Source organism: Carcharodon carcharias, chromosome 6 (assembly GCF_017639515.1).
Source record: "Carcharodon carcharias isolate sCarCar2 chromosome 6, sCarCar2.pri, whole genome shotgun sequence".
Classification (NCBI taxonomy): domain Eukaryota; kingdom Metazoa; phylum Chordata; class Chondrichthyes; order Lamniformes; family Lamnidae; genus Carcharodon; species Carcharodon carcharias.
In genome coordinates, this window is record NC_054472.1 from 47664178 (window position 1) to 47691848 (window position 27671).

General features: G+C 42.3%; 1 protein-coding gene across 1 annotated transcript in view; it reads right to left on the bottom strand.

Moving 5' to 3' along the window:
• Positions 1–27671, bottom strand: part of stac (SH3 and cysteine rich domain) — a 222741-nt gene that overhangs the window by 149758 nt on the left and 45312 nt on the right. The window contains exon 2 of the mRNA XM_041190230.1: positions 10–283. Within this exon, the coding sequence (XP_041046164.1) occupies positions 10–283 (274 nt within the window). The remainder of the gene's footprint in view (positions 1–9; positions 284–27671) is intronic.

Sequence of the window (27671 nt, forward strand, 5' to 3'; positions counted from 1 at the left end):
ACTTCTTACCAACGATCATGTGGTTGCAGGTATCGCAGAAGGTTGGTTTCTTGAAAATGTATTCCAGGAAGGAATGTGTCCTGTTCTCAGGCTGCCTCTGGGTTTTGGTTGGGGTGGATGTTTGACTTTCTGAGACTGGGAGCTGTCCAGTGCTGGAACTGACGCCAGGCAGCAGCTCCACCTGCAGCTTTGTCTCACTGCTCGTCCGTTGGAAGAAGTTCTCTGCACTTTTACTCCTGAGACCTTTTGCTTTAAATGACAGTGAACGCTTTAGCTTCTGCAGCTGCAATTGAATGGAAATGGTGTTTAAGTATATGAAAGGCATGATGAAGATGCGGAAAAATGGACACCTAGCTATGGATGCACTGAGTCCTTGAGCTCTAGCTTTGCGTCTAATAGAGTACGTAATGTTACCTTAGTTACTTTTGAAACTGTATCCTTGGAAAATGCAGAGATCAGATTTCTGGCCTTTATTGTTTGTGTCCAGTTAATAAGAGTGCTGTCAGGGACTTAGCATAGAGGCAGACAAATAGTCTTTGTATATGCATAAAATATTCTCAGCAATTTCTTCTCCTCCCCTACTGAAGGTAATTACTACCACTGCCTGTTACCCTCTGATGTCTTGCTAAAGACTTTTATTTATTGTACACCTAAGTACAGAGTGGCCATATGCTAATGGCGTCATTTCCAAGCCAGATTCGGTTGTTATCTGATGTCACAATGCAGCAATAAGGAGGAGAACCCCAATCAAGGTTCCCCTCGACAAACCAAACTCACTAAGGTTATCTAGTACCACTTTATCTGGCTCAGTTGAGATTAGCTTTTTGCTTTTCTAGGTTTACATTCATATATTTTTCTCCTGGTTCAGTACCATGATCATCTGTAAGTAAGGTACCATTACCTCTTTTACAGAATATAACGACTAAAAGGTATTAATCTTGCTGCATGCCACAAGCCTCTTTTCTATCTGTTGCCTTTGATGGGGACCCTGAACCTTCCTGGTGTTTCATAGATCCACAAACCATTATCATTTCCATCCCCCTTCCCCTTCCCATTTCCTCTGTCCTACCTTTCATCCTCAGTTCTCCATGAAACTTCAGCTATCAATCTGCTCAATCACACCCTCACCTCCATCTGTAATGTCCTTGTTCATACCAAAGCCCTTAATATCTCCCACTATCATTGTTCTGCCTGATTTGGCCTCCAACTTTACTCCATCAAGTTCAAGTAGGCAGACTTGAAAAATATATGGGCACAATTGGTTTAGGCATTCATTACCAGATCTGAGTGGACCACATCACAAACCATTGGGTCCTGTACACATTATTCCAAAACTAAATTGGAATGCAAAGATAATAATACTCGAAATGATAAGTGGAAAATGTAATTGCGTATGACTTTTTTCCTCTCCTCTCCTTCCCACTATCATTATTTTCTTAGCATCTCTCCCCTGCCCCCAATCCTCACCTCCAACAAGTTCAAGGAACTTAAGGACTTCATTGTTTATAAAATCGAGATTAACTGTTCAGCTACCTCTGCCATATCCCTACCTTCCCTCTCCCACCAAGCGATGGTTCCTCTTTTGTAGCCCTGAATTTATATCTTTTTTCCAGTTTCTCTCCAATTTCTTCTCATACACTCTCTGAGACCAGGATGCCCATGAGACCCACTTCTTTCTCTCTTGACTCTATTTCCCCTAAACTATTATCCATCCTTCCTGGATTTCAAACTTGCTGATATTGTAAACATTCCCTCTCTTCAGGGACTGTCCCCAAGCCTTTCAAGTCTGCCATATTTAACAGCCTCCTCAAAACACCCATACGTAAACCATGTCCTTAAAAAGTGCCACCAAATCTCCAAAGTCTTTAAATATGTCACTTCCCAACTCCCTGCCCATCTTTCTCACAACCTCATGTTTGAACCTCTCCGATCAGGTTTCCACCCCTGTCTCTGCACAGGAACGAAGTGAACCAAATTAACAAATGACATCCTCTATCACAGTAAACAAAATTCCTCATCCTTCTCTGCAGCCTTTGGCATGGTTGACAGAACCACCCTCCTGCAGCTCCTTCATCATCCAGCTGAGTTTGACTGCCCTCGCCTCGTTACACTCATAACTATTCAGTCGCAGCCAAATGGGCCATCTTTTACCCTTCATAAACTTGATCTTATTCAAAACTGTGCTGCCTTTAATCTAACTTGTGCCAAGTCCCACTCACCTATTAACCCTGTGCTTCCTGAGCTACATTGTCCCTTGGTCCACCAACACCTCAGTTTTAAAATTCTCTCCTCCTTCTCAAATCCCTCCATAAATTCATCTCTCCCTATGTTTGTAACTTCCTTCAGCTCTATAAATGCAGAAGAATTCTGCATTTCTCCAATTCTGGCCTCTTGTGTGTCCTTCCACCATTCCATTGCTCAGCCATTGGGAGCTGTGCCTTCAACCATTAAGATACTAAGCTCTAAAATTCTAATTGTAAACCATCCAGTCTCTCCACATGGTTCTCTTCCTTTAGCATGCTTCTTAATAAATGTACCTCCCTGACCAAACTTTTAGTCAGCTGTTCTAATATCTTCTTCTCTAGTTTAATGTTAATTTTCCATAACCTGTAGAAGATCATGGGGTGTCTCCCTAAATTAAAAGGGATTATATACATGCAAGCTGCTCATGTTGTTGCACCAGGGGCTGAGATAACAGGGGGTGTAGTTGGGGTGGCGGGGGAGGTGTGAGGAAGAGATCATTGGATTAGGCTTCTGGACAGGTGAACAGTGTGAAAATGGGCTGGGGTTTGGGAGAGAGGGGGAGGCTGGAGAATGGGGTTCAGGAGAGAGACTGGAGGACAGGGAGATTGGTGCTCGAGTAGGGTGGTAGAGAAGGAGGATGGACAATGGGATGAGGTGAGCCCCACATTTCCTGCAGAACTGTGAGTATAGTTTCAATATGTTGAGTGGGAACAGTGTGGTGTAAATTTCTGGAAGCACTGGGGTAGGGGTTCAAGGCATACTGGAGAGGAAGGTTCTGACAACATTGGGACACCTCCTGGATTCTGGGACATTAGGTGAGTGAATAGTAGATTTAAGAGCACTGATAACAGTTCTGACATTAAAGGATACTGGGAACTTGGGTTTAGGACTTTATGAACATGGGGTGAGATGTGGGATCAGAAAGTGGAAGGAGAAAACCTGGGGAGAAAGTTATGGACCATTACAAACAAAGCAGTATTCAAGGTTGCTGGAATCTGGAAAATTTGACATGATAGCAAGGTTTAGCTGCCTTGAGGGAATAGAGGGTTCAAGATGATACAACTCAAACTGCGACTGATCCCTTTCAAACCATCAAGTTCCAACTCCTCACCATGTTTCCACCTATCATCTTCTTTCCCCAATCTCTCTATAGCTCCTTTTATGCTCTTCAGTACCTCCATCACATTGTCCATTGACAGCCATTTCTTCTCTTTACCTTAATGCATCCAAGCACAAATTATCTGCTTCTTAAAATTATGGATGAAAATATTAGGCTGTACGGTACACAGTTTTCTGACATACTCTCCCAGTGTGCAAAAGGGAATGCAGAAGTACATATTTTAGCCTTAAATGCTGTATAAGTGAACCTGTTGTTAGACAATCTGGAATAAATATAAATTTCCATCAACAAATTTAAAAAACCTTAAGAATGGTCATATATGATTGTTTATACAGATCTTAAGTTTAGAGACAAAAAAATCTTTAAAGCCTAAATAAAAAAATAGGAAAACTATGATTTTAAATTCAATTTTAAGTTGTATCTATTCTCTATAAGCTATTATTTTCCTAACAAAAGGATCATGATTATAGGTGTTGCTTCTCAAATGTTGACTGTCTGAGCAATTCATAACAGATAACAGCATTCTGTCATCACTTCAACACAAAAACAGAAATACCTGGAAAAACTCAGCAGGTCTGGCAGCATTGGCGGAGAAGAGCAAAGTTGACGTTTCGAGTCCTCATGACCCTTCAACAGAAAAATAGGAAAAATTTGTTCTGTTGAAGGGTCATGAGGACTCGAAACGTCAACTTTGCTCTTCTCCGCCAATGCTGCCAGACCTGCTGAGATTTTCCAGATATTTCTGTTTTTGTTTTGGATTTCCAGCATCTGCAGTTTTTTATTTTTATTTCTGTCATCACTTGCCTGAAGTAAAGCTTCGACAACTCAATCACCAATTTCTTTCATAGTCTTTCTGGAGAAAATAAAGAAAACCTTTAAAATATTCACAGGATGAGATAATTCACCCTTCTTCCTTCAACTCTTGTTGATACCTAGGTCCTATGCAGGGATATAAGATTGAATTCTATGAAATCTAGGAAACTAAATACCTAAAATGCACAACTATATTTGAAAGGTATTCAATTGTCTCTATTGTAAGGTAAAAATATCCAATCAAAGCCTAGGCTTTTGAGACAGGTTAAGTTCTGGAAACAAAATCTCTAACAAAAACATCAAAAGATATATCACCATCGAATGCATAAATTTAATCATATTATAATATCTAATTTTTAGATATTGGAAATTTCTGTTATGATGGAATGGTGGCCAAAAGTTTTTCAAAAACATTGAGTGTGCATTTGATTGATGATTCATCAACAATTGACAATGAAGAAAATCTTCCAATAATATGTGAAGCTACATAGAGGTAGATGTTTGCCTCCAGTGTCTGGGTGGTAATCTGACAGAGGTGAACAACTGTTCATTGCAAAATCTGCACAATCTTTCTTCCAATGAAATTAAAAGCATGAAAATGAGGTAGATTCTATAAAGTCAAACAAACTGCTCTGCCAGATTAGCATCATGTGGTGAAGGTGAAAATACCCCACAAGATTTTCAAATATTACATGTTGACATCCCAAGTATGAATCAAAATGTGAAAACAAGTTGTGGGTATTTGGGTAGGAAGCGTGCAGCATGTTATAATTTTCATTTAACATGGTGTGGCTATAACAGAGACCTGGCTCAATGAAGGGCAGGAGAGGATGTTAAATATTCCTGGATACAAGCTGCTCAGGAAGGCTAGGAAAGGAAGGGGGAATGGATGATGGCATTGATTAAGGACTGCACTGCTGGGGAGGGAGGATGTCCCAGAGACATCATGGACAGAATCTATTTGGCTAGAGCTAAGGAACAAAAAGGTGCAAATACATTGCTTGGTGTAGTCTATGGATCATCAACTATTGGAAAGGACGTAGTGGAACAAATTTGCAAGGAAATTACAGAGAGGTGCAAGAATTATAGAGTAGTTATAAGGGGGACTTTAATTATCCAAATATAGACTGGGATAGCAGAATGTAAAGGGCAGAGAGAGGAAGGAGTTCCTAGCGTGAGTTCATGAAAATTTTCTACAGCAGTATGTTTCCAGTCCAACAAGAGAGGGGCGGAACTGCTAGACCTGATTCTGGGGAATGAGGTAGACCAACAGGATCAAATATTGGTAGAACATTTTTAGGGGACAGTGGTCATTGTATCATAAGGTTGAGGCTGGCTATGGAAAAGGACAAAGAACAATCCAGACTAAGAAATACTAACTGGGGGAAAGCCAAGTTTAATGAGATGAGAATGGATTTGGGCCAAATAAATTGGAATCAAAGGTTGGCAGGAAATATGGTAGCTGAACATGGGCTACGTTCAAAGAAGAGATAGTTCGGGCACAGTTAAGGTATATACCTTTGAAGGGGAAAGGTAGGGCCAACAAATTCAGCGCTCCCTGGAGACAAAAGAGATAGAGATTAAGATGAAAGAGAAAAACTGTGTTTATTACTGATGCAAGGTTGATATTACAATGGGGGACCAGGTCTAATATAGAAAGTTCAGAGCGGACGTGAAAAAGCAAATAAGAGAAGTAAAGAGAGAGTATGAAAAGAGACCTACAGCTAGCACAAAGGAAAATTTGAAGTCTTCTTTTGGCAGATAAATAATAAGAGTGGTAAAAAGGGGGATCAGGAATGAAAAGGGACCAAAATGAGGACTTACACATAGGGCAGGATTTTCAGGTCATTGGGCAGGCACGGTGGATGGGCCCGGGAGCAGCCAGGAAATGGGCCCGCGATCAGTCCCTGACCAGCATTTCACACTGGCTGGCCAATTACCAGCCAGTCAGCATGAAAGGCACACTGAAAGACTCAGCGCTGCCGGGGTGGGGGTGGGAGGAGGGCGAGTGCTGGAGTCAGTGCTGGGGAGTGCGCAGTGAAAGCTCCCTGAAGGCAGAGAGCTGCCTCAGGGAGCTGAAGAATTTAGGCCAAAACTAACCATTATGAAATTCCAAAAAAAATTTCCACCCATAAAAATCACTCACCTAAACATGTTGATGATAAAAATTCTGCCCAAGCAATTTTATTTTTTTAAAATTAATATCAGATACCTCATTCCGCCCTTGGATGAAGCTTCCTCAAAAATCCAAAGGCCGCCTGGTCGATTTACCTGCCTTCCAGCTGGAAGGTTGAACAGGCAGTGAAAGATTCAGGTCAATTGCTACATTAATGGCCTTAATAGGCCTCTCAATTGTCGGCGGGTGAGCTGCCGACTCTGGCACGCGCTATTTTACACTCGATCGGGTCGGGCTCACACCCGCCCGTGGGACGTAAAATTCTGCCCATAGAGGCAGAGGGCATAGCTGAGGTTTTAAAGGAATACTTTTCATCTGTCTTTACCAAGGAAGAAGATGCTACCCAGACCACATGAAAGAGGAGGCAGTTAATACACTAAAAGGGTTTAGAATTGATAAGGTGGTGGTATTGGATAGGCTGTCTATACTTGAAGTGGATAAGAAACCAGGATTGGATGAAGTGCATCCAAGGATACTGACGGAAGTAGGAGTGGAAATTGCAGAGGCACTGGCCATTATTTTTCAGTCTTCCTTAGACTCAGGGGTGGCTCCAGAGGACTAGAGAGTTGCAAACATTGCATCCTTGTTCAAAAAAGGGTGTAAAAATAAGCTCAGCAACCACAGGCCAGTCAGTTTAATCTTGGTGGTGGAGAAGCTTCTAGAAACGATAATTCAGGAGAAAATTAATAGTCACATGGACAAACATGGGTTAATTAAGGAAAGCCATCAGGGATTCATTAAGGGAAAATAGTGTTTAACTAACATGCTAGAGTTTTTTGAACAGTTAACAGAGAGGATTGATGAGGACAATGCTATTGATCTGGTGTATATCGACTTGCAAAAAGGAATTTGATACATTATCACACAACAGACTTGTGAACAAGTTATAGATCATAGAATAAAAAGTACAATAGCAACATGGATACGAACTTGGCTGAGTGAAAGGAAATAGAGAGTAGTGGTTAATGGATATTTTTCAGGCTGGAGAGAAGTTTATAGTGGTGTTCCCTAGGGGTCAGTGTTTGTACCCTGATAAATATTAATGATGTAGGCCTTGGTGTACAGGGCATAATTGCAAAATTTGCAAATGATACGAAACTTGGAAGCATTGTGAACTGTGAGGAGGATAGTGTAGGACTTCAAAAGGACATCGAGAAGTTGGGGGAATTGGCGGACAAGTGGCAGGAGAAGTTTAACATGGAGCAATGTGAAGTGATCCATTTTGGTAGGAAGAACATGTAGAGACAAAATAAAATTAAGGATACAAATCTAAGGGGGTGCAAGAGCAGATGGACCTGGGTGTAACTACACATAAGTCATTGAAGGTGGCAGGGCAGGTTGAGAGCGCAGTTAATGAAGTATACAATATCCTAGGCTTTATTAATAGGGGCATAGAGTACAAGAGCAAGGAGATTATCTTGAACTTGTATAGGATTATGGTTCGGCTTCAGCTAGAGTATTGCATCTAGTTCTTTGCACTGCATTTTAGGGGAGATACGAAAACATTGGAGAGAGTGCAGCAAAGATTCACAAAAATGGTTTCAGGGATGAGGTTTTAGAGACAGATTGGAGAAGTTGGGAATGTTTTCCTTGGAGAAGAGAAGACTGAGAAGAAATTTGATAGAGGTATTCATAATCATGAGGGGTCTAGATAGAGTTAGATAGGGAGAAAACGTTTCCACTTGTGAAAGGATCAAGAACAAGAGGGCAGAGATTTAAAGTAATTGGCAAAAGAAGCAAAAGCGACATGAGGAAAAATTTCTTTATGCTGTGAGTGGTTAAGGTCTGGAACGCACTGCCTGAAAATGTGCTGGAGGCATGTTCAATCAAGGCATTCTAAAGGGAATTAGATTGTTATCTGAAAAGGAAGAATGTGCAGGGTTACAGGAAGAAGGCAGGAAAATGGCACTAGGTGAAATATTCATTCAGAGAGCCAGTGCAGATGGGCCAAATGCTCATCCTTTGCTGTAACAATTCCGTGATTCTGTGATATACCTACACACAGTTAAATTAGTTATATGCTACTAGCACTGGGCTCATTCATCCAATACGAGCATTTCATAGTGACTCACTTTCATGGCCTGTCCAAATGTGATGTTTCCTTTTATAATACCAACAGATCTGCCACAGCCTTACTCAAAGAGATTCAGAGGTTATATTGTTTGTAGGGAATGGGGTATTGGGCTGTGGAAATAGAGGTGGTGCACATCTCCACTGGAAGGGTTTGAAAAGTCGTTTGCAAGAGATCACCCCAGGAATAATCACAGTATATTGATCAGTTCCTGGAAGATAAATAAACAGTATTTTCCATAATCACTTCGGGTACAGAAACAAATTAATACCTTACCAACCATAGTTAAATATGTAAACAAATATCTGCATGGAATAAGAACAGCTGCTCTTTACATTTAAGAGGTAATTTTACAAATTGCACTCTCACTGCAGAGATTCACTAACTAGAATCTCACAGTGGGAGTTCAAGAATGTGAACACTACCGCAGAAATTTTCCCTCATCGGGCGGGTGTGCGCCCGAATTGAACAGGAGTAAAATACACGATGACATCATGTGAGTGTCCCGACGTCATCGTGCACTCTCGCCATATTTTGCATGGCAGGCGTGTGCGAGAAGCAGCAGTCTGCCCGTTGACAATTAAGAGGCCTGTTAAGGTCCTTAAACAATTAAATAAATTTAATTTTTCGCTGCCTGTCCAACTGTATGGTTGGTGGGCGGGCAAATAGGCCAAGTGGCCATGGGCGGGATGAGGTTTTGACCAGTGATTAAAAAAAAAATTTTAAAACTCATTTTTAACATGTCCCTGCTCATGTGACAGGTGAAAAGAGGGGATATGTTGTCCTTATTTTTCAATTTTTCATTTGTAATGTTAAAAATCTTCAGCTGCCTGAGGCAGTTCTGTGCCTCAGTGAGCTTTCACTGAGCGCACCCCAGCGCCTATTCACACTATAGCGCTAGCACTCCTCCCACCCCCACTCCAGCAGCACTGAGAGGATCTGAGAGTGCCTTTCATGGCGGCTGGCCGTTAATTGGCCGGCCAGCATGAAAGCGCGGTTGAGGCCTGGTCGTGGGCGGCGGTCAGCTTCGTGGCCGCTCCTGTGCCTGCCCGACAAGGGAAAAATTCTGCCCCACATTTTCTCAAGTTACTAGTTGTTTCTGTCTGTGCATTTTTTCATTTGAGGTACTTTTATACTCAGTGGTTTCCATTGCTGATTTGCTGGTGTTAGAGGAATATGAAAGTCAAGTTAATTAGGTGCAACATGAAACAAAAAGCTGTACCTCTCTATTACTGTTTTATATATATTTGCTACTGAGGATCAGTGTTGTCCCTTTAAGGCCACAGGTGAAGAAGAACTTAATTGCTGTGATGGCTGTAAGATAAGTTGGCTAGTTTTTTTTAAATGTGATTGCTCAAATTATATTTAGACATAAGCATTGTGACTCGTTTTAACATGCTGTGTGTGTTAGTAGGAAAGTTATTCTGCAGGTGAAATTTAATCCCACCCTTGGGAGTAAGCTAGGAAGTCGGGGTGGGGAGGCAGCATATAATCAGCATAGAAGGCATGGGTTGGACAGCCTGTCACCTTTCCAACTCCCTTCGATTAAGTCAGGGGCGAGGAAGGTCAGAGACAGCCTTCCTGCCCAGAGGCCAACTGAAGCAATTAAGTGGCCAATTAAGGGTCTTATCCTGCCACTGCTGGTATTTTGTCAGCAGCAGGGGGGCCCATGTCACATGGGGAGGCCACGAGGTACACCCTGGTGGCCTTCCCATAGGCTCGGCAGGGTACCCTCCTGATCTGCTGCAAGAAAATAGCTTGAAATAAATTTGCCCGTAATTAATGTGTGACATGACAGACAGAAAACATAGAAATCAATACCATTTTCGATGTACGACCTACAGATGTCCCACGTTTCAGTAAATCTGAGGATATGCTTCAAGGATGGATGAGGGAGATATAGCTGACAAGATGGATACCTGACAATATGCAAGAATTACTTTGTTTTTGGAGTAAGCAGAATTGTATAATTTGGTTGATGGATTGATTTAATTTTTCAATAAATGTGACTCAATGTTGACAGTTACTGATGATTTATTATGGCGATGCAGAAGTGTAGTGTCTCTGAAGATTATGAGCTTAGATTTTTATATGTAGACAGGCAAGCAGCAGGGACGCCAAAGCACATTGGAACTACGTATCACATTTGTCAGTTGTTTTTTTAATGCAGCCATCTAATTTCTGATTGAATTTTTAAAAATCTTTTTACAGCATCACTGGCTAGGCGAGCATTTGTTGCTCATCCCTAACTGACATCAGCAAAGTGATGATGACCTACATTACAATAAAGGACACTCCATATATAATATGAATAAGGAGCAGGAGTGGGCTTTTCGGCCCCTTCAGCCTGCTGCACCATTTAATAAGATCATGGCTGATCTGATAGTAAACTGAAATATGCATTCCACCCACCCCAATAACCTTTCACTGCCTTGCTTACCAAGAATCTATCCACCACTGCCTAAAAAATATTCAGTCTCTGCTTCCACCACCTTTTCAGGAAGAGAGTTCCAAAAACTCATGACCCTCTACACGAAAACATTTCGCCTCATCTCCGTTTTAAATGGGCAACCTCTTCTTTTTAAATAGTGACCCTGGTTCTAGATTCTCCCACAAGAGGAAACATCCAATCTACACCCACTCTGTCAAGTCTCCTCAGGATTTTATATGTTCAATCATGTCACCTCTTACACTTCTAGACTCCAGCAGATACAAGCCTAGTCTGTCCAACCTTTCCTCATAAGCCAACCCATTCCAGGTATTAGTCTGGTAAACCTTCTCTGAACTGCTTCCAACATATTTATATCCCTCCTTAAATATGATGATCAACACTGTACACAGTGCTCCAAATGTGGTCTCACTAGTGCTCTGTATAACTGAAGCAAAACCTCCCTACTTTTGTATTCAATTCCCCTCACAATGAATGATAACATTCTATTAGATTTCCTAATTACTTGCGATTTTTTTGTGATTCATGCACTAAGACACCCAGAGCCCTCTGCATCTCAGAGCTCTGCAATCTCTCACCATTTAGATAATATGCATCTCTTTTATTCTTTTTGCTAAAATGGACAATTTAACATTTTCCCACATTATACTCCATTTGCCAGATCTTTGCCCACTCACTTAACCTATCTATATCTTTCTGTAGCGTCCTCTTCACAAATTATTTTCCAACTTATCTTTGTGTCATCAGCAAATTTGGCAACCATCCCACCTATTCCTTCATCCAAGTCATTTATATAAATTGTAAACAGTTGAGGTTCCAGCACTAATCAATGTGGCACACCACTCGTTACATCTTGCCAAACAGAAAAAGACCCATTTATGCCTATTTTGTGCTTCCTGTTAGCCAGCCAATCTTCTATCCATGCAAATATGTTATCCCTATGCCATGAGCTTTTATTTTTTGCAATAACTTTATCACTTTATCAGATGCCTTCTGATAACCTAAGTACAGTACATCCACTGGTTCCCCTTTATCCACAGCACATGTTACTTTCTCAAAGAACTGCAATAATTTGGTTAAACATGATTTCCCTTTTGCAGAAGCATGTTGACTCTGCCTGATTACCTTAAATTTATCCAAGTGTCCTGCTATAGGTTCTCTAATAAAAGCTATGACAGATGTTAAGCTAACTGGCCTTTCTGTCTCCCTCCCTTTTTGAATAATGGAGTTACATTTGCTATCTTCCAATCTAATGGAACCTTTCCCGAATTTAGGGAGTTTCGGAAAATTAAAACCAATGCGTCAACTATCTCACTAACCACTTCTTTTAAGACCGTAGGATGAAGTCCATCAGGACCCAGGCACCTGTCAGTCCGCAGCTCCAACAATTTATTCAGTGCCACTTCTCTGGTGATTGTAATTTTCCTGAGTTCCTCTCTCCCTTCCATTTCCTGATTTATAGCTGCTTCTGACTCACTTTCTATAGAACCAATGCTTACTTTGTTAACTCATTTCTTTTTTTTTAACATATTTATAGAGACTCTTACTATCTGTTTTTATATCTCTGGCTGGCTTTCTCTCGTACTCCAATTTTTCCCTCCTTATTAATCTTCTAGTCATCCTTTGCTGTTTCTTAAATTATGTCCAATCTTCTGGCCTTCCACCTATCTTTGCACAATTATATACTTTTTCTTTAAGTTAGATACTCTCTTTAACCTTTCTAGTTAACCACGGATAGTGTGTCCATCCCTTGGACTTTCACTTACTCATTGGCATGTATCTATTTTGTGTATTCTGAAATATCCCCATAAAGGTTTGCCACCGCATCTCTATTGACCTATCCTTTAACCTAATTTGCCAATTCACTTTAGTCATCTCTGCTTTCATGCCCTCATAATTGCCCTCATTTAAGTTTAAAAACATAGTCTTGGACTCACTTCTTTCTCCCTCCAGCTGATCATAAAATTCAAGCACATTATGGTCGTTGCTACCTAGGGGCACCTTCACTATGAGATCATTAATTAATCCCATCTCATTGCACAATACCAGTTCTAGTATAGCCTGCTCTCTGGTCCGCTACACATTGTGCTGTTCTAAGAAACTATACTGGAAACATTCTATGAACTCCTCATCTAGGTTACCTTTGCCCATCTGAATTTTCCAGTCTATATATAGATTAAAATCTCCCATGATTATCGCCATGCCTTTCTGACAAGCTCCCTTTATTACTTCCTTTAAGCTCCATTCTACCATGTAACTACTAGGGGGCCTGTACATGACTCTCACAAGTGACTTCTTGCCTTTACCATTTCTCATCTCTATCCAAACTGTTTCCACATCCTGCTTTCCTGAACTTAGGTCATCTCTCTGTATTGTGCTAATATCATGATTAATTAATGGTGCTACCTCCCCCCACCTTTCCCTCACTTCCTGTCCTTCCTAAATGTCCTATACTCTTTAATATTCAGGTCCCAATCCATGTCCTCCTGCAGCCATGTTTCTGTAAAGGCTATCAAATAATACTTATTTATTTCTATGCGCACTCTCAGTTCATCTGTTTTGTTTTGAATGCTTCATGCATTCAGATACACAGCCTTTAGTTTTATCCTTTTATTCTTGTTATAATCTCTAGCCTCATCTGTTGATTTACTGTTAGATTTGTACTCTCTGCCCCTTCCTGTCACAGTCTGTTTTTGATTTCCCGTAATAATATCTTTCTCTTTTGCCTTGTCTCTACCCTTTGATTTGCCACATCTTCCGAAAGTTGTACCTTCACCCCCGCTACTTAGTTTAAAACCCTCTCTACTTCCCTAGTTATGCGGCTCACCTACATCTTGTCCCAGCACAGTACAGATGTAGACTGTCTCAATGGTACAAGTCCCACTTTCCCCAGTACTGGCGCCAGTGCCTCACATACCGGAACCCATTTCTCCCACACCAGTCTTTGAACCACATTCATCTCCCTAATTAAAAACAAAAAACTGCGGATGCTGGAAATCCAAAACAAAAACAGAATTACCTGGAAAAACTCAGCAGGTGTGGCAGCATCGGCAGAGAAGAAAAGTGTTGACGTTTCGAGTCTTCATGACCCTTCAGCAGAACTGAGTAATATTAGGAGAGGGGTGAAATATAAGCTGGTTTAAGGTGGGGGGGTGGGGGGAGAGAAGTGGTGGGGGGGTGTTGTAGGGACAAGCAAGCAGTGATAGGAGCAGATAATCAAAAGATGTCACAGACAAAACACCTCTTTGTTCTTTTGTCTGTGACATCTTTTGATTATCTGCTCCTATCACTGCTTGCTTGTCCCTACAACCACCCCCTCCGCCCCCCCCGCCGGCTTCTCTCCTCCCCCCATCTTAAAACAGCTTATATTTCACCCCTCTCCTAATATTACTCAGTTCTGCGGAAGGGTCATGAGGACTCGAAACGTCAACTCTTTTCTTCTCCGCCAATGCTGCCAGACCTACTGAGTTTTTCCAGGTAATTTTGTTTTTGTTTTTTCATCTCCCTAATCTGATTTGTCCTATGTCAGTTTGCACGTGGCTCAGGTAATAATCGAGAGATTATGACCTTTGAGGTTCTGTTTCTTAATTTGGTGTCAAGCTCCTCATACTGACTATGGAGAACCTCCTTCTTTGTCCTGCCTATGTCATTGGTTCCAACATGGATCATGAGGACTGGGTTCTCCTCCTCCCACTGCAAGTTCCTCTCTAGCCCTGAGCAGATGTCCCAAACCCTGGCACCGGGCAGGCAATACAGCCATCTGGGCTCTCGCTCTTTGCTGCAGAGAATGATGTCAATTCTTCTGACTATACTATCCCCTACTACCACTGCATTCCTTTTTGCTCCCCCTACGGTGCCATGATCAGTCAGCTCATCCACCCTGAAGCCCCCACTCTCATCCAAACATGCTGAAAAAACCTCAAACCTGTCGGACAATTGCAAGGACTGAGGCTCCTGCACTCCTGTCCTCTGGGTCCCCTTACCTGCCTCACTTGCCGTCACACTTTCCTGTCCCTGACCACTGACCAAATCAGAAGACTCCAACCTAAGGGGTGTGACCACCTCCTGGAATAAAGCGTCCAAGTAACTTTTCCCCTCCCTGATATGCCGCAGTTTCTGCAGCTCGGCCTCCAGTTCAATAACTTGGAGCTGAAGTTCCTGCAGCTGCAAACACTTGCTGCAGATGTGTTTGCCCTGGATTACACCAGTATCCAGAAGCTCCAATGGAGAGAGATAGATGTATTTGAATGGAGTCAAGATAGGCAATATCTGACACTTCTTTGGATCTGTTATTGGGGCCTGCGAGGACCCAGAGGGTGATTCTTGTTCCCAGCAATAGGAAGTAGCAGCTGACTGATGAGCCAAAGAAGTTGGTGATTGCTAAATAGATCAGCAGAAATGAATACTGGTCAGAAAGCAAGGTGCACTTAGAGAACTCTTGCATCACTTGTTCCCCCTTGGCTGTCTGGCAGTCAATCACACTCTCTCAGCTTGTAGACCCTTAAGCGGTGGGGTGACCAGGTCTAGAACTGCATGTAGCTCTCAGCCTCACAGATGCAACACAATGACTCCAGATTCTGTTCAAGCCCCAAAATTGAGAGCTTGAGCTCCTCCAGTTGACGATACTCCCTGTACGTGTGGTTGTCCAGGACATGAAGTGTACTGGAGTTCCCACATGGCAGAGGATATACATTCCATGGGACTGAGGTACCCTGTCAAACATCTATTTATTAGACTGAATGAAGAGAAATAAAGCTAAGACTTAAATAAGTATTCACAAGCTACTGAACAATCTGCTATTTCCCTTATGCTGATGTAAATTAATTTTACGGGTAGGTTAACTTAATTTTCTTTTCGTTCATGGGATGTGGGCATCACTGGCTAGGTCAGCAATTATTGTCCATCCCTAATTCCCTTGATATGGTGGTGGTGAGCTGCCTTCTTGAACTGCTGTAGTCCATGTGTTGTAGGTGCACTCGCGGTGCTGTTAGGAAGGGAGTTCCTGGATTTTGACCCAGCAACAGTGAAGAAATGGCAATATATTTCCAAGTCAGGATGGTGAGTGGTTTGGAGGGGAACTTGCATGTGGTGGTGTTCCCATGTATCTGCTGCCCTTGCCCTTCTGTATGGTAGTGCTCATGGATTTGGAAGGTGCTGTACATGGAGGCTTGGTGAGTTCCTGCAGTGCATCTTGTAGATGGTGCACACTGCTGCCACTGTGTCAGTGGTGGAAGGAGTGAATGTTTGCAGATGGGGTACCAATCAAGTGGGCTGCTTTGTCCTGGATAGTGTCAAGCTTCTTGAGTGTTGCTGGAGCTGCACTCATCCAGGCAAGTGGAGCGTATTCCATCACACTCCTGACTTGTGTCTTGTCAGGTCTGCTCTTGCAGCCACAGTATTTATATGGCCAGTCCAGTTCAATTTATGGTCAACGGTGACCCCCAGGATGTTGATAGTGGGGGATTCAGCGATGGTAATGCCATTGAATGTCAAGGGGCAATGGTTAGATTCTCTCTTGTTGGAGATGGTCATTGCCTGACACTTGTGGGGCGTGAATGCTACTTGCCACTTGTCAGCCCAATCCTGGGTATTGTCCAGGTCTTGCTGCATTTGGACATGGACTGCTTTAATATCTGAGGAGTCGTATATGGTGCTGAACATCGTGCAATCATCAGCAAACATCCTCACCTCCATCCTTATGATGTGAGGACGGTCATTGATGAAGCAGCTGAAGATGGTTGGGCCTGGGGCACTACCTTGAGGAACTCTTGCAGTGATGTCCTGAAACTGAGATGATCAATATCCAACAACCACAACCATCTTCTTTGGTGCTAGGTATGACTCCAACCAGCGGAGAGTTTTCTCCCCAATTCCCATTGATTCCAGCCTTGCTAGGGCTCCTTGATGCCACACTCGGTCAAATGTGGCCTTGATGTCAAGGGCAGTAAACCAAGGCTGTAATGAGGTCAGGAGCTGAGTGACCCTGACAGAACTCAAACGGACAAATGTGAGTGAGCAGGTTATTGCTAATCTTAAAAGTACTGTTGATGACCCCTTTCGTCAATTTACTGATGATCAAGAGTAGGCTTATGGGGTGGTAATTGGCAGGGTTGGATTTGTCCTGCTTTTTGTGAACAGGACCATACCTGGGGAATCGTGGAGGCAAAGGATCAAATTTGGGAAGATGTGGTAAACCAAATAGTAGACAGAGGCAAGAGAGAAAATATTAATATGGGAAATGATAAACAGACAGTGACAAGGAGGGACAAAGAGTACAAATCTGAGAGTAAATCAGCAGATAAAGCTAGATGCTGCAAAAATAATAAAAGGACAAAACTAAAGGCTCCGCATCTAAACACATGTAGCATTTGAATCACCACAGATGAACTGATGGCACAAATAGGAATAAATAAGTAAGATCTGATAGCTATTACAGAGACATGGCTACAGGATGACATAGATTGGGACCTGAATATTGAAGGATACATGACATTTAAGAAGGACAGGAAGTAAGGAAAAGATGGAGGAGTGACTCTGTTAATTAATGATGGTATTAGCACTTTAGAGAGGGATGACCTAAGTTCAGGAAACCAGGATGTAGAAGCGGTTTGGGTTGAGATGAGAAATGATAAAGGCAAGAAATCACTTGTGCGAGTGGATGTATAGGCCCCCTAATTGCAACTACATGGTAGGACAGAATATAAAAGAGGAGATAATGGGAGCTTGTCAGAAGGTACTGCAGTAGTCATGGGGGATTTTAATCTACATCTAAACTGGAAAAATCAGATGGGAAAGGTAGAGTAAATGAGGAATTTGTAGAATGTTTTTGGTATAGTTTCTTAGATCAGCTCTGGAGCCAACCAGAGACCAGGATATACTAGACCTGGAATTGAGCAACGAGATAGGATTAATTGATAATCTCATAGAGAAGGCATCCCTAGGTAGCAGTAATCATAATATGATTGAAATTTTCATTAATTTTGAGAGAGAAACGAGTGTGTCCTAGACTAGTATTTTAAATTTATATAAGGACAATTATGAGGGCGTGAAAGCAGAGCTAGCGAAAGTGAACTGGCAAATGAGGTTAAGGGATATGTCAAAAGAGGTACAGTGGCAGGCATTTACAGGGATATTTCAGAATATACGTATATATACATTCCAATGAGAAAGAAAAATTCCAAGGGGTTAACTAAAAAAGTTAAAGACAGTATCAAACTTCAAGAAAAAGCATGTAATTATGCAAAGACAGGCGGCCGGTCAGAAGATTGGAAAGAATAGTAAGAATATTAAAAATAAGGAGGAAAAAATTAGAGTACGATAGAAAGCTAGCTACTAGTATAAAGGTGGACACTATAAGTTTCTATGGATATTTAAATAAGAGTTAACAAAATGAGCATTGGCCCAAAGAAAGTGTGTATGGGGAATTGATATTGGAAAGTAGGGAGATGGAGGATGAATTAAATAGGTATTTTATTTCGGTCTTCACACTAGAGGACAAGTGACATCCTGGAAATAACTGTAAATCAGGAAATGGAAGGGAGTGAGGAACTCAGGAAAATTAAAATCACCAGGGAAGTGGTACTGAGTCAATTGTTGGGCCTGCGGGCTGACAAACCCCCAGGTCCAGATGGACTTCACCCAAAGGTCTTGAAAGAAGTGGCTGGTGAGATATTGGTGCATTGGTTTTCATTTTCCAAAATTCCCTACATTCGAGGAAGGTTCCATTAGATTGGAAAATAGCAAATGTAACTCCTTTATTCAAACAAGGAGGGAGACAGGAAGCAGGAAACTATAGGCCAGTTAGCCTAACATCTGTCAAAGGGAAAATGATAGAAGCTATTATTAAAGATGTTGTGACAGGGCATTTAGAAAAATTCAAGGCAATCAGGCAGAGCCAACATGGTTTTGTGAAAGGGAAATCATGTTTAACCAATTTATTGGAGTTCTTTGAAGGAGTCATGTACTGTGGACAAAGGGGAACTGGTGGATGTACTGTACTCAAGTTTCCAGAAGGCATCTGATAAAGTGCAAAATCAAAGGTTATTGCAGCAAATAAAAGCTCATGGTGCAGTAGGTAACACATTGGCATGGATAGAAGATTGGCTGGCTAACAGGAAGCAAAGAGTTGGCATAAATGGGCCTTTTTCTGGTTGGCAGGATGTGATGAGTGGTGTGCCACAGCGATCAATGCTAGGGGCTTAACATTTTATAATTTATATAAATGACGGGACCGAAGGAATGGTTGCTAAATTTGCTGAAGACACAAAGATAGGTAGGAAAGTAAATTGTGAAGAGGACTTAAGGAGGATACAAAGGGACATAGATCAGTTAAATGAGTGGGCAAAGATCTGGCAAATGGAATTTAATGTGGGCAAATGTTAAATTGTTCATGTTGGCAGGAAGAATTTAAAAAAAGCATATTATCTAAATGGTGAGACATTGCAGAGCTCTGAAATTCAAAGGGATCTGGATATTCTACTGTATGAATTGCAAAAGGTTAGTATGCAGGCACAGCAAGTAATTAGGAAAGCTAATAGAATGTTACAATTTATTGTGAGGGAAACTGATTTCAAAAGTAAGGAGGTTATGATTTAGCTATACAGGGCACTGTTGAGACCATATCTGGAGTACGGTGTACAGTATTGGTTATCTTATTTAAGGCAGGGTGTAAGTGCACTGGAAGCAGTACAGAGAAGGTTAGATTAATACCAGGAATGGACAGGTTGTCTTATGAGGAAAGGTTGGACAGGTAAGGCTTGTATCCACTGGAATTTAGAAGAGTAAGAGGCGACTTGATTGAAACCTTTAAGATCCTGAGGGGACTTGACAGGGTGGATGTGGAGAGGATGTTTCATGATTGAGGTTACAATCAGATCAGCCATGATCTGATTGAATGGCAGAGCAGACTCGAGGGGCTGAGTGGCCTGCTGCTGCTTCTGATTCATAAGTTCATAATTTTCCACATTGCCGTGTAGATGCCAATGTAGTAGCTGTACTGGAACAGCTTGGCTATGGAAGCTCTGGAGGACAATTCTTCAGTGCTATTGCCGAAATATTGTTAGGAGCCATTGCCTGTGAACTATCCAGTGCCTTCAGTTGTTTCTTGGGGAAAAATTTTCCCCCCGTTGGTGGGGAAAGAGTGGGAGCAGGCGCAAGTGGGCGGGCTCCTGATCAGTGGCCCCAGTCGGGGGCATCCCACCATTTTAAGTGGGCAGGCCAATTAAGGCCCACCCAGCGTGACGTCCGCCAGGAAGCGCTATGCACTCCCTGTGCCGGCAGGGGGGGATTCCCTCAGCCAGGAGTGTGCTTTTTCAAGCATGCACGCGAAAGAGCGCATAGATCTCTCTGAGTCTAAATGCTGCTTCCGGGAGATCGGCTCCATTTTGAAACTTTTAATAAAGTAAACTTCTAACACTTTTCTCTGCCAAGTCCCCTCATGTGGCACTGTCACATGAGTTGGGACATGTCCATAACTTTGATTGCAACCTTTCATTAAAATTTAAAAACCCTCATGAAGCCTCATCCCGCAAGTGGATGAGGTTTCATGTTTTTTCACAAGCCCGACTGGGCTCCCAGCCTGCCCGCCAACCTTAAGGTTGCCCAGGCAGGTCCATTAATATGCTGAATTTGTTTCTTAATGGCCTTAATAGGTTGTTCACAGGTTGGCAGGTGCGCAGCCAAGTTGGCTTTGCACCCGCCGACCTGAAAATGTAAGTGACGGGGGGTGACGTCGAGAGTTCTACCTGATATTACCCCATGTCACCTTACACGTTGGCGACCCCTCAGGGACCCCGCATGCCGATGGAAAAATTCTGCCCTTGATATCACATGGAGTGAATCGAATTGGCTGAAGACTGGCATCTGTGATGCTGAGGACCTCGGAGGAGGCCGAGATGGATCATCCACTCGGCACTTCTGGCTGAAGATTTTTGCAAATGCTTCAGCCTTATCTTTTGCACTGATGTGCTGGACTCCTCCATCTTTGAGGATAGGGGTATTTGTGGAGCCTTCTCTTTCAGTGAGTTGTTTAATCATCCACCACCATTCACGACTGGATATGGCAGAACTGTAGACCTTAGATCTGATCCATTGATTGTCGAATCTCTTAGCCCTGTCGAATCACTTGCTGCTTGGCATACAAGTAGTCCTGTATTATAGCTTCACCAGGTTGACACCTCATTCTTATACCTGGTGTTGCTCCTGGCATGCCCTCCTGCACTCTTCATTGAACCAGTGTTGATCCCCTGGCTTGGTGGCAATAGTAGAGTCGGGGATATACCGGGCCATGATGTTAGAGATTATGGTCTAGTATAATTCTGCTGCTGCTGATGGCCCATAGTGCTTCATGGATGCCCAGTTTTGACTTGCTAGATCTGTTTGAAATCTATCCCATTTAGCATAGTGGTAGTGCCACACGATACCATGGAGGGTATCCTCAATGTGAAGATGGGAATTCATCTCCACAATGACTGTGCGGTGGTCACTCCTGCCGATACTGTCATGGACAGATGCATCTGGGGCAGGCAGGTTGGTGAGGATGAGGGCAAGAATGTTTTCCCTCTTGTTGGTTCCCTCACCACCTGCCACAGACCCAGCCTAGCAGGTATGTCCTTTAGGATTCGGCCAGCTCGGTCAGTATTGGTGCTACCGAGCCACTCTTGGCGATGGACATTGAAGTCCCCCACCCAGAGTACATTCTGCACCCTTGTTACCCTCAGTGCTTCCTCCAAATGGTGTTCAACATGAAGGAGCACCAATTTATCAGCTGAGGGGGTGGGTGGTACGTGGTAATCAGCAGGAGGTTTCCTTGCCCATATCTGACCTGATGCCACGAGACTTCATGGGGTCTGGAGTCGATGCTGAGGACTCCCAGGACAACTCCCTTCTAACTGTATACCACTGTGCCATGACCTCTGCTGGGTCTGTCCTGCTGGTGAGGCAGGACATACCCAGGAATGGTGATGGTGGTGTCTGGGATGTTGTCTGTCAGTTTTGATTCCGTGAGTACAGCTATGTCAGGCTGTTGCTTGACTTGCCTGTGAGACAGCTCTCCCAATTTTGGCACGACTCCCCAGTTGTTAGTAAGGTGGACTTTGCAGTGTCGGCAGGGCTGAATTTTTACTTAACTCTTCTTATCTTATAGGTTTCAAGTTAATGAAAAATGTAGGAATCCTTCAAAGTTACTATCCCTCCAAGTTTAATTTGAAGCTTATTCTCCTGGACCTGATTAATTAATTCAAACTGATCCTAATTATATGATAAATGATCTGATATAGAATGGTAAAATCAGTTAAAAGTATCCCTGTAGGCTCACCACTGCACACCTACTTATGTGGTGATGTCAGCATGCATTTTCTTTCCTCCCATTTAGTTCACAGGCTCAAGAGAGGTCAGCTTACGAGTCCCGGCCTCACTCTTTATATACGAGGTCCAATCTAAGACACCGTAAGCGGCACCAACACTAATCTGATTGAGCAGGGACCCAAAGTGCAGATCCGACTTCTAAACCTCTAAAGTGTAGATGGCACCTCCAAAGTGTTGAAGAAGCATCCGAAGTGTATAAAGTAACCACTCAGTACAACTACTTTGAACAAACCCTTTCCCACAAACAGGTAAGAAAGCAACTGTGAGTACTGAATATTTCCTGGCAATTTTTCCCAACATGGCTTCAGCCCCTCAATTGCTGTTTGTTTTCCAATGGTGAGTTTCAGGGAGCCCAGGAAGCCAGTGGACCCAAAGTAATTGAGTGATTAGCATATATTAATTGCCAATGTGCCTCTCCTGATGCGGTCTAAGGAACTGGAGTGAAATGCAGTGTTTAGCAAGTTGGAGCTGACTTCCCACCATGCGCTCCCAAACTCTCTCACTCCTGCAGATTAAAATCCAGGACATGATGGTCAATTGTCTACTGGGCCAGTGGGTGAGGAGAATACATCTGGTTGAGGTTATGCTCCATGGTAGTGCTTGAATGATCAGGGAAAATGTTGAGTATGGAGGAGAACAAGGTTGTGTTTGAATTATGTATTTAATCTCTTCTTAAAGGACAAGCTCCTGATCCCAGGAGCCAGTTCAGCGAACCTTCCTTGCACTCCCTGGAAAGCATGTTCTTCCTTGGGTACAGAGAGCAAAACTGTACACAGTACTCCAGCTGTGGCCTCACCAATGTCCTATATTATTGTAGTAAGACTTCTTTATTCTTATACTTTAATACCTTTATACAAAAGTTAACATGCCACTTGCCATCCTAATTGCTTGCTGTAACTGCATGTTAACAGGCCAAGATTCATGTGCAAGGGCTCTGAGGTGCCTCTGAATGCACTCATTTCCCAGTCTCTTGCCATTCAAAAATATTCGGCTTTTTGATTTGTTTACGATTATGAGGTTTTAAGACATGAAGGTGGTCATATGACCTGTTCTGAATTCTGCCCGACAACAAGCCTGGGTAGTTTGATTGTTAGAGATTAAAGGGGGCTCAGGTTGTTTTACTGAGAAAAATGTGCAAGGATGGAGAAAATGTAACAGCCTATGTGCTAACAGTGGATAGATTGTGAGTCTCCCAAAGTGTCAAAAAGCTGTTGAGAATGTCAGGTTGTAAACAGTTATGCTTTAAACTTTAAACATTTAGTTCCAAGAGTTGGGCTCTCAGCGTCTCTACCAGGATACATGTTGCCATGGAGATGGTAAGGGTACAGGGGAAACCAACGTGATGTCGAGTTACTGTCTTTCCCAAAATATCACTGAATGTCACAGATAGGTTAGTCTGCCCTGGAGAGATTGAGAGAGAGATCAAAAGGGAGGAAGAGTGTCGTATTCATTCATTCTGTTTGCTTATGTAAATCTGTTTACTTTTGATTCTCACTGTGCTTGATTGGTTAAGCCTGGATGTGGACTCAGGGAAATTTTTAAGTGATCTGCAAGCCAGAGCTGAAGCATGGAGTGTACATTTTGAAGCATTGTAAATAAAACCTGTTACACACTAGTGTCATCTCTGCATAGGTAGTGCCATCTCTGCATAGATCAGAGATATAAAATATACAGCAAAGTGGCAACAAGGATGATTGAGAAAAGTTTAAATCAAATGACTCCTGCACTTTTCCTTAATTTACCATGAGATCCATCCATGCCATGAACCAATGGATTTCGGGCTTCAAGCCATACTTGTCATCTACAGGAATGGACCGTCCGGATGTACCAGTGATTACAAGAAGACGATACATGTACTTTGTCTTGGAGCAGAAGGCCAATGAATATTCGAGCAGTTCACAGAAGTTTATGTTTGATACAGTGATAAATGCTCTCAAAAGTACTTTGGGCCAGAGAGAAGTGCGATGATTGAATGATATACATTCCACCAGAGATACCAGGGAAATGGTGAGCCCATTAAACAAACCTTGGCAGTGTTGCAGCAATTGGCTTCTACATGTAACTTTGGCATACTAACCAACAAACTAATTTGTGACCAATTAATTGAAAAGACTTCAGTTCCTCAAAATGGGAACATTCCTCATGAACTGTCCATGAAAAGTGTCGAGAATGTCAGGTTGTAAACTATTGTGCTTCAAACTGTAGATTTAGTTCCAAAATAAAAGAGAGTTGGGTTCTCAAGGATAGCCAATCAGAATCTCTACCTTGGAAAAAGCCAGGACCTTGCAATCCAAACTGAATCTGTCACGTTAGATTCAAAGAGGTTACACAGTAATGCACCCTCAGGTTCAAGGTTGCAGACACAACTTGCCCAACAGCAGAAGGGTTATGGACAAAGAGACCTCGATAGTCTCATCAACACATGCCCCATCACAATTAGATACCTTCAAAACTGTACCTAAATTATGGAATTGCTCATTGATTCAAAACACCATGTCCAGCTGGAGCAAGAAGAGGACTTCACTGGTTCGACACATGGGGGAGTCTCTTCCTCAGAGTGAAGTACAGCATGTGTAAACCATCACAAACAGTATATCACCAAGTCATTTTACAGAATGCTGAGTCGAGACTGCGAGCATCTCAGCATTGCTTCACATCCATGTTGGTGCAAAAGTTTTTGAGTGACAAGCTTTACCTTCAGCATTTTTCACAACTTGCTCTCTCTTCAAGTTAATGACAACTCAACCTTTCTGAACAATCACAGTTCCAGTCTGCCACAAAAATATCACCCTAGACAGATTCACTTTCAACGTAGCTAAGGGAAGAGGCTTTATGGTGGTAACCCTTTTCCATAAAATTTCACTCAAACTTGAAGACTCCACCAGAGCACATATTAACATGATTGGTGATGCAGACTATGCACACCAGTATCTTTCCTTATTTACTGGGTTTGCAGAGATTAAGGGGCATTGTCATGCTCCTTGCGTCAACATATCAATTCCACAAGACAAAAATGACAAACTGAGACTATGCATTTACCTTAAGGTGGTCAATAAGGCTATCACTCCAGACAAGTATCCACTTTCTACAATCCAAGAATGATCAGCATTTTTTCATAACTCTACAGACTTAAAGTTTGACATGCGATGGAGTTATCTTCGTACCGCTAGTACAGCAAAGCCAATATCTTACAGCTTTTGTTAGTCATGGAAGTGTCTTTCAGTACCACAGAATGCTCTATGGATTAAGCTCACAGCACTATCTAGAAGATCATTTCTTCAGTGTTGTCACAAGTTAAAGGGATGGTCAACCTATTAGTGACTTTGTTGTCAGTGGAAGGGACAAAGCAGAAGAAATCACAAAGTGACAAGGTAAAGAAAAAAGCATAATTCAACAAGTAAACAGGCACAAGGGAGTCACAATTTGAAGTTGATGATTAGGTTGCATTAAAGGCCATATAGCAACCACAAACTTGAATCATTTCTATCTGGATCAAAGCAAATCAAGCAGTTGCTTGGTACTAATGCTTACCTGTTGGATGACAATGCTAAATGGAATGTGAGAGGTTTGAAAACTGAGAAGGCGTATTCCATTCTGTGTTTTAAAGCATAAGGTGATGACAAAGATAATGTTTAGTTTACGATGGTTTTAGTCTTTTGTTATAGTAAACATCTTAAAATATGAAATCTCGCCATGTCATTCATTCATTTATCAACTGGACATTCAACATTTTAAAAAAAAGTTATCTATCTTTACAGAGATCGTAACAAATTGGGGCCTCTTTGGGGGATTTCGAATCCACAGCCTGAATCGAGGACACTGAGTTTCGCCGGAATTTAGACAAGCTAGATTTCACAGTGACTTTTGCTGTATTCATTGAAAAGTCAAAATGGGCATATCTATTGCTGAAGATTTCCTTGAAAGAGAGGACTTGTCTTTGAGTGCCTTGCAACAGTTAACAAAGGTTAATTTAAAAGCAATGGTAAAAAATTTGAAAAAAGAATAGGTGCTAAAAAAGCAGCAAATAGTTGAAGTATTTGCTTAACTCTTGAACCTTGGGGAAGAAAAAGGTATTCCAGATAAAATGCATTTTGAGTTGGCTAGGATTCTGATGCAGATGAAGCAATCTTAATTCGAAAAAGAAATGAAAAAATGTTGAACAAGGGAAGAAAAAGAAAGAGGAATGTGAAAACCTGAACCCTAATTCCAAAGAGAATAATTAGAAAGAGAGGAAAGGAATAGGGAAAGAGAGTTTCAAAGAATAGAAAGAAAACAACAGCCTTGAATTGCAAAGAGAAAGAGAAGCCAGGAATTTGAACTGGATAGAGAAAGGCTTCAATTAGTGAACAGCAAGTAGCAGGCAGACTTGACAATGGGGCAGTTTTTCGTTTCTGGGTCACGTGTGCAAAGATGGAAGAATTCTGGGCTCCACAAACCGGACTTTTAAAAATGGCTGCCCAATCTTCCTATTTTGAGTCCGGGGCTAGATTTGGAGTTGAAGCAGGCGACAGTGGGAGTAGTGAGGGGTCAGAGGCGGGCCAGTGCGGGTTGGGCCACTCGGACATATAAAAAACGGAAAGCAGAAAGGCCCATTTGAGAGGTAGGTCATTAATGGCAAAATGCCTGTGCCTCAGGGGAGTGCCCAATGCCTTGGCAGGTGAGTGTCCAAGCGATAATTGTTGTCCAACTGTTAGCTGAGGCTGAAACAGATAGTCCATCATGGGTTTTCCTTATGTGAGAATTGTCAATGCTGCAGCCTTATCACAGTGTAGTCTACTGAAGCACTGAAAGCATGGAGTGATGCTTAAGACACAGTCATGAAGATGACATCATCTTGTCACCATATGCAGTAATGTAGTCAGTTACCAAGACTCAATGGGTGGATGAATGGTTAACAGTGCCATGCTCATTATCCCATCCACTTGCCCTCTTGCCACCCATCTATCAGGATGTGCCCACACTGTTGACCCTTGACCCGGTCCCTCACAGCTGCACACTATCATGGTACAACAGTGTAACTAAAATGGAGGAAACCAATAGGGCTGTCAGTGGTTGTGGAGCACAGCATGCTACCTTGGAGTTACAGCCACAAAATACATTGCATCAAGCATTTATGTGGAGCCATTTTCTCCACTACACCTGACCAAAAATCATTGATGTTATGGTGAAAATGGTTAGTGCATGTATGGACACAAAAGTGAATGAGAGCATTGTAACCTGAATGGCTCAGCACCCTTTTCACCTTACATTTTTATTCATGGGATGTCACACAGTGGAGGTGAGGGGGAGGTGAAGGGATGGGTCCAGCTGCCCCTATGCTTTTCTGACCAGGACCTTCAAGTTTTGGTTGAAAAGGTCCAGAAGGGGAGACCAGTCTTCTACCCTGCTGGCCATCATATTTCCCCTGCAGCAACTACAAAGGTCTGAATTCAAA